The 8,054-nt window shown below is 35.8% G+C and overlaps 1 protein-coding gene across 1 annotated transcript in view; it reads left to right on the forward strand.

Annotated features, from left to right (window-relative positions):
• LOC455907 (zinc finger protein 726) overlaps window positions 1-3,754 on the forward strand; it is a 29,579-nt gene extending 25,825 nt beyond the window's left edge. The window contains exon 4 of the mRNA XM_024351417.3: window positions 2,536-3,754. Coding sequence (XP_024207185.1) covers window positions 2,536-2,639 — 104 coding nt within the window. The 3' untranslated portion in view covers window positions 2,640-3,754. The remainder of the gene's footprint in view (window positions 1-2,535) is intronic.
• The last annotated feature ends 4,300 nt before the right edge of the window (window positions 3,755-8,054 follow it).

Here is an 8,054-nt window from a genome sequence, read left to right on the forward strand (position 1 = left end):
GGATGCCCTTTATTTCTTGTCTTATTGCTCTAGGTAGGACTCCAGAACTATGTTGAGGTGGAGTGTTGAGAATGGGCATCCTTTCTTTTTTCTGTTCTCAGAGGGAATGCTTTCAACTTTTCCCCATTCTCTATTATGTTGGCTGTGGGTTTGTCATAGATAGCTTTTATTGCATGAAGTTGTGACCGCTGTATGCCAACTTTGCTGAGAGTTTTAATCATAAAGTGATGCTGGATTTTGTCAAATGGTTTTTCTGCATCTATTGAAATAATCATGTGATTTTTGTTTTGAATTCTATTTATGTGGTATATCACATTTGTTGACGTGTGTGTGTTAAACCATCCCTGCATCCCTGGTATGCAACCCACTTGATTATGGTGGATTATCTTTTTGACATGTTGTTGGATTTGGTTAGCTAGTATTTTGTTAAGAATTTTAGCATCGATGTTTATCAAGGATATTAATCTGTAGTTTTCTTTTCTGGTTTTGTCTTTTCCTGGTTTTGGTAGTAGGGTGATGCTGGCTTCACAGAATGAATTAGGGAGGGTTCCTTCTTTCCCTATCTTGTGGAACAATGTCAAAAGGATTGGTACCAATTCTTTGAATATCTGGTAGAATTCTGTGAATCTGTCTGGTCCTGGACTTTTTTTCTTGGTGATTTTTAAATTACCATTTTAATTTCACTCTTTTTTATTGGTCTGTTCAGGGTATCTAATTCTTCCTGATTTAAGCTAGGAGGGTTGTATTTTTCCAGGAATTTATCCATCTCTTCTAGGTTTTCTGGTTTATGTGTGTAAAGGTGTTCATAGTAGCCTTGAATAATTTTTTGCGTTTCAGTGGTGTCAGTTATAATATCTCCTGTTTCATTTCTCAGTGAGGTTATTTGGATTTTCTCTCTTCTTTTCTTGGTTAATCTTGCTAATGGCCTATCAATTTTATTTATCTTTTCTAGGGAGTAGCTCTTTGTTTCATTTACCTTTTTTATTTTTTTCTTTTAATTTCAATTAGTTATGTTCTGATCATGGTTATTTCCTTTTTTCTGCTGGGTTTGGGTTTGGTTTGTTCTTGTTTCTCTGGTTCCTTGAGGTGGACCTTAGATTGTCTGTTTGTGCTCTTTCAGACTTTTTGATGTAGGCATTTAGGGATATGAACTTTCCTCTTACCATCTTCCCTGTATCTGAGAGGTTTTGATTGGTTGTGTCATTATTGTCATTCAGTTTGAAGAATTTTTATTGTTCCATATTGGTTTTGTTTTTGACCCAGTGCTCATTCAGGAGCACGTTATTTAATTTCCATGTATTTGCATGGTTTTGAAAGTTCCTTTGAGAGTTGATTTCCAGTTTTATTCCACTGTGCTCTGAGAGAGTGCTTGATGTAATTTCAATTTTCTTAAATTTATTGAGGCTCGTTTTATGGCCTATCATATGATCTATCTTGGAAAAAGTTCCATTCGCTGTTGAATAGAATTTGTGTTCTGCGGTTGTAGGATTAAATGTTTTGTATATACCTGTTAAGTTCATGTGTTCCAGGGTATAGTTAAATCCATTGTTTCTTTGTTTACTTTCTGTCTTAATGATCTGTCTAGTGCTGTCAGTGGAGTATTGAAGTCCCTTCCTCTTATGGTATTGATGTCTATCTCATTTCTTAGGTCTATTAATAATTGTTTTATAAATTTTGGATCTCCAGTGTTAGGTGCATATATGTTTAGGATTGTGATGTTTCCCTGTTGGATCAGGCCACTTACGATTATATAGTGTCCATCTTTGTCTCTTTTAACCACTGTTTCTTTAAAATTTGTTTTGTCTGATATAAGAATAGCTACCCCTGTTTTCTTTTGGTGTCCATTTGCATGAAATGCCTTTTTCCATCTCTACACTTTTGAGTCCTTATGTTAAGTGAGTCTCCTGAAGACAGCAGATAGTTGGTGAGTTCTTATCCATTCTGCAGTTCTGTGTCTTTTAAGTGGAGCATTTAGGCCATTTCCATTCAGTGTTAGTATTGAAATGTGATGTACAATTACATTCATCATGCTCTTTGTTGTCTGCATACTTTGGTGTTTTTTTTGAGGGGGAAAGTGAGGGGAATGGAGTCATGCTCTGTCTCCCAAGGTGGAGTGCAGTGGCTCGATCTTGGCTCACTGCAACCTCCACCTCCCAGGTTCAAGCGATTCTCCTGCCGCAGCCTTCTGAGTAGCTAGGACTACAAATGTGCACCACCACGCCCAGCTAATTTTTGTATATTTAGTAGAGATGGGGTTTCACCCCCATGTCTAGAAATTCAATGGCAATAAATATTGTTGCCCACATATTAAAATCCAATATCCAGGACCAATTTTAAATTCAGTGGTATTGGATAGCAGAGCTACGGACCCAGAAATGTAAAATATGTTCTAAATATTCTAAAGGTTCTATCAGAAAACAGTATTTTGAAATTAAATATGTAGAAGCTTTCATAATATTTTCTCTACTGAACATGGTACTAGGTTGCTAACTGGAGAATCCCAGCAAGTCATATTACTTTTTTCTAACAAAACAGGCCTTGCTGTCTCTAACCCTGATCTGATCTCCTGCCTTGAGCAAATAAAAGAGCCCTGGAATGTGAAGAGACATGAGACAGTAGTCAAATACTCAGGTAGGTAAGCATGAATGAAGCCGATAACACAGATGACAGGGTCAAAGGTCAAAAAGAATGCCAGACCTTAAAATGTGATATGGGATGCTCTGCTTCAGTGGAAAGATTTCCTAAAAAGCCTTTTTTTTTTTCTCTAGCTCCCAAGTAGGAGCATTTTTGTCCCATACCCTTAAATTATTTCTAAGGACTCTACTTCCTGTTTAGTTATTTTCCTTTGAGGGTACCATGAGAACTAAACTCCTCTTTGTGGCATATAAGGTACTGCATGATATACCTGCTCTTCCATTGCTTCGGGGGAATATAAAAATATCTCCGAGTATTTTTGAGGAACTGCATGTTAGATTATTTCTTAAGTTTTCCCATCATGTCTGAAATGTATGAGAGCAGTGGTGATATTAAGATTTGTTTCAGAAATCTCAGGAACATCAATGACAGAGGTTATTTCTCTATTTTCTGTTTTTAATATTAGCAATCCTAACTCAAGTGATAGCTCATTATTGTTTTCATTTGCGGTTGCCTGTTGGTAGGTGATATTGACCACTTTTTGTATATACCTATTGGTCATGTGTATATATTTGCTGGCAAAATATTTTTTGAATCTTTTGACCATTTTTCTGTTGGGTTTTTATTGTTATACTTGCCTTTGCTTTGAATTTCCTGTATATTTTGAATATTAAGCTTTTCTTGTATATATGGTTTGCTATTGTGAGCATGCAATAAACATTCAAGTATAGGTATCATTTTCTTATAATAAACTATTTTTCTTTGAGTAGATACCCAATGATGAGACTTTTAAATCAAATGGTAGTTCTATTTATAGTTGAGACTGAGCATTTTTGTCATATGTGTGTTGGCTATTTGCATGTCTTTATTGAAAAATGTTTACTAATGTTATTTGCCCATTTTTCAATGGTATTCTTTATTATTATGATATTTTTGAGTTGTTTGAGTTACTTGTAAATTCTGAATGTTAGTTTCATTTTGGCACATAGTTTGCAAATATGTTCATTTATTCTGTAGGTTGCCTATTTACCCTGTTGATTATTTTTTTTGCTGTGCCAAAGCTTTTTAGTCCCGTTTGTCTATTTTTAATAATAATATAATAAATAATAATACAATAATAGTTTTCTTTATTGTGTCCTTGCCTAATGTTGGTATCAGGGTGAAACTGACCTCAGAGTGACTTAGGAAGAATTTCATTTTTGGGAAGAGTTTCAAGAGGATTGTTATTCAAATACATTTGGTAGAATTTGGCTGTGCATTTTTCTAGTCCTAAGCTTTTCTTTGTCAAGACATTTTTAACTACTGATTCAATCATGCTACTCATTATTGGTTTTTTCATGTACTCTATTTCTTTCTGGCTCTATCTTGGGAGGTTGTATGTTTCCATAAATTTATTTACTCTAAGTTTTCAGGTTTGTGAGTGTCTAGTTGTTTATAATCATTTCTAGTGATCTTTTGTATTACTGTTGTATCCATTGTAATGTCTATTCTTTCATTTCTGATTTTGTTTATTTAGATCTCTCTTCTGTTTGTGATGAATCTAGCTAGCAATTTATCAATTTTGTCTTTTTGAAAAACCAACTCTTTATTTTGTGGATAATTTTTATTGTTTTGTTCTTTATTTCATTTGGTTCTGTTCTGATTTTTGTTATGTTTTTCTTCTAACTTGGAATTTGTTTTTCTATTAATATTCTAGTTCCTCAAAGTGCGATGCCAGGTCCTTAATATGTAAGCTTTCTACTTTTTTGATGCAGGCATTTAGGCTATAAACTGCCCTCTTAGTACTATATTTACTGTATCTCACAGATTTTATTATACTGTGTTTCTATTTCCATCTTTTTTCCCACAAAGTTTTAAGTTTTATCTTAATTTTCTTTTTGAGATGGGTTTTACTCTGTCACCCAAGCTGGAATGTAGTGGCACAGTCTTGGCTCACTGCAACCTCCACCTTCCAGGCTCAAGCGATCTTTTTATCTCAGCCTCCTGAGTAGCTAGGAACATAGGTGCGCACCACCACATCTAGCTATTTTTTTGTATTTTTGGTAGAGATAGTGTTTTGCCATCTTGCCCAGGCTAGTCTCAAACTCCTGACCTCAGGTGATCCACCTGCCTCAGCCTCCCAAAGTGTTGGGATTACAAGTGTGAGTTACCACCCCTGGCCATCCATGTTAATTATTTCATTTACACAGTGACTGTTCATGAGTATGTTGTTTAAATTCTTTGTAAATTTGTAGTTTCTGAAATTTTTATTGCTATTGATTTGTAGTTTTATTCTATGGTCAAGGTAGTTAATATAATTTTGTTTTGGGGGTACTTTTTTGATTTGCCAACTCTTCTATCTCAATGGTCTCTCTAATGCTGTGAGTAGAATGTTACATTTTTCCACTATTATTGTATTACTATCTGTCTCTTTCTATAGGTTTAATAATATTTCTTTTTAAAATCTGGGTGCTTTGATGTTGGGTGCATAGATATTTAGAATTGTTATATCCTTTCGCTGAAATGATTTCTTTATTATTGGGTGATGACCTTTATCCTTTTTGTTACTGCTTTTTATTTGAAGTCTGTTTTATTTGATGTAAGTATAGATACTCCAGTTTGCTTTTGGTTTCTGTTTGTGTTACTGTCTTCCACCTTTTACTTTTAATCTACATGTGTCTTACAAGTAAGGTGAGATTCTTGTAGGCAACATACAGTTGGATCATTTTTTCTTATTCATTTCATAAATCTATACATTTCAATGAAGGATTTCATTGATTTATATTCAAGGTTAATATTAATATGTAAGATTTTGTTACTGTCATAATGTTAATTTTTTTCTTTTTATCTATCTTTGTGGTTTAATAAAGTTCTGTCATGTTGTAATTTGGTTTATTTCTTTTTCTCTTTTGTTTTATAAGACCTGTTTTATACTTTTATATGTTTTAATGATGGTGAATATCAAACTTTTTTTTTAATATTAGAAATCCCTTGAACATCTTTTGTAGGCCCAGTCTAGTGGTAATTAGTCAGGGTAAGATTTTATATCTTTTTCATCTGTGAAGGTTAATCTAGCTTGATGTAAAATATTTGGCTGGCACTTTTCTTTCAACACTCTAAATGTGCCATCTCATTCTCTTCTAACCAGTAAAGTTTCTGCTGAGAAGTGTGCTTTTAGTCTGATGGGGTTTTCTTTATTTTATAATTACTTCTTTCACTTTCACTTTAGATATTCATCATGTGCCATGATGAAGTCTGTTTTGCGGTGTATTTTGCTGGTGATTGCTGAGCTTCCTGTATATGTATGTCTAATTCTATTGGTAAAGTTTGGAAGTTTTCATTAATTATTTTCTTACATAGTTGTTCTAAACTTTTTGATGTGTTTTATTTCTCAGAAACACTGATAATTTTTAAGTTTATTCACTTTATATAGTCGCAAACATCTCACAGTCTTTGTTTATTCTTTTCTCCTTATTTTTGTCTGAGTAGATTTTTTATAAAAACCTCTTTGATGGCAGTCTTACACTGCCAGGGTCATCAGAAAGGAAAGGAAAGGGAAATAGAAGGGAACCGCCAAGTGGATATTGAAGCAAAAAGAGCTACAAGGCAGGACCCTCCATTAGAAATGCTTATAGAAGGACCCCCTAGTATGGGCTAATCCTCTCTGGGAAACCAAGCCCCAGTACTCAGCAGAAGAAATAGAATGAGGAACCTCATGAGGACATAGCTTCCTCCCCTCAAGATGGCTAGCCACCGAAGAAGGAAAAATACTTTCGCCTGCAGCTAACCAATGGAAATTACTTAAAACCCTTCACCAAACCTTTCACTTAGGCATTGATAGCACCCATCAGATGGCCAAATTATTATTTACTGGACCAGGCCTTTCCAAAACTACCAAGCAGATAGTCAGGGCCTGTGAAGTGTGCCGAAGAAATAATCCCCTGCACTGCAGGCCATACATTTCAATCCCTGTATCTTTAACCTCCTTGTTAAGTTTGTCTCTTCCAGAATCAAAGCTGTAAAGCTACATTCTTCAAATGGAGCCCCAGGTGCAGTCCATGACTAAGATCTACCACGGACCCCTGGACTGGCCTGCTAGCCCATGCTCTGATGTTAATGACATCGAAGGCACCCCTCCCAAGGAAATCTCAACTGCACAACCCCTACTATGCCCCAATTCAGCAGGAAGCAGTTAGAACGGTCATTGGCCCACCTCCCCAACAGCACTTGGGTTTTTCTGTTGAGAAGGGGGACTGAAAGACAGGACTAGCTGGATTTCCCAGGCCAAGTAATAATCCCTAAGCCTAGCTGGGAAGGTGACCGCATCCACCTTTAAACACAGGGCTTGCAACTTAGCTCACACCCGACCAATCAGGTAGTAAAGAGAGCTCACTAAAATGCTAATTAGGCAAAAACTGGAGGTAAAGAAATAGCCAATCATCTATTGCCTGAGAGCACAGCGGGAGGGACAGTGATCGGGATATAAACCCAGGCATTCGAGCTGGCAATGGCAACCCCCTTTGGGTCCCCTCCCATTTTATGGGAGCTCTGCTTTCACTTTATTAAATCTTGCAACTGCCAAAAAAAAAAAAAATCCTCTTTAAAGGTCTGAAAATTCGGGCCATGCACGGTGGCTCACACCTGTAATCCCAGCACTTTGGGAGGCCAAGGTGGGTGGATCAGCTGAGGTCAGGAGTTCAAGACCACTCTGGCCAGCATGTTGAAACCCCGTCGCTATTAAAAATACAAAAATTAGCTGGGCATGGTGGCAGGTGCCTGTAATCCTGGCTACTCAGGAGGCTGAGGCAGGAGGATTGCTTGAACCCAGGAGGCAGAGGTAGCAGTGAGCAGAGATTACACCGTTACACTCCAGCCTGAGCAACAGAGTGAAACTCCGTCTCAAAAAAAAAAAAAAAAAAAAAGGCTGAAATTCCTTTTATGCCTGTTTCAGTCTATTGTATTGTTGAATCTTTGAATGTATTTTCTTTTTCCTTCAATCTTTCAGTTTCACAATTTTTGTTTTGGTTTCTTTTAAAAGATATCCATCTCCTTGGCACATTTCCCACTTATACTCTAAATTTATTTATTTATTTTTGATTTGGTTTTTGGGTTTCTCTCACATCTCTTTGAGCTTCTTTTAAATATATATTTTGAAGCCTTTTTAAGGTCTTTTAAAGTAATTTCAATGAATTTTTTTTCTTAGAATACTGGAGGATTATTGTGTTCCTTTGAAAGTGTCATAAACCTTGCTTTTCTGTGTTTCCTGTGTCTTTGTGTGTCTTTATGTTGATTTCTGTACATCTAAAGAAACAGTTCCTTCATTTTATTTTTGAATTTACATTCATTTGAGAAAGCTTTTTTTTTTACGTTATTACCATGATGTTTATTGCATAGAGCCATTTGGCTTTACTTTTGGGTTTGTGCATAGGAAAGACTCTGTG

This window comes from Pan troglodytes, chromosome 20 (genome assembly GCF_028858775.2).
Source record: "Pan troglodytes isolate AG18354 chromosome 20, NHGRI_mPanTro3-v2.0_pri, whole genome shotgun sequence".
NCBI lineage: Eukaryota > Metazoa > Chordata > Mammalia > Primates > Hominidae > Pan > Pan troglodytes.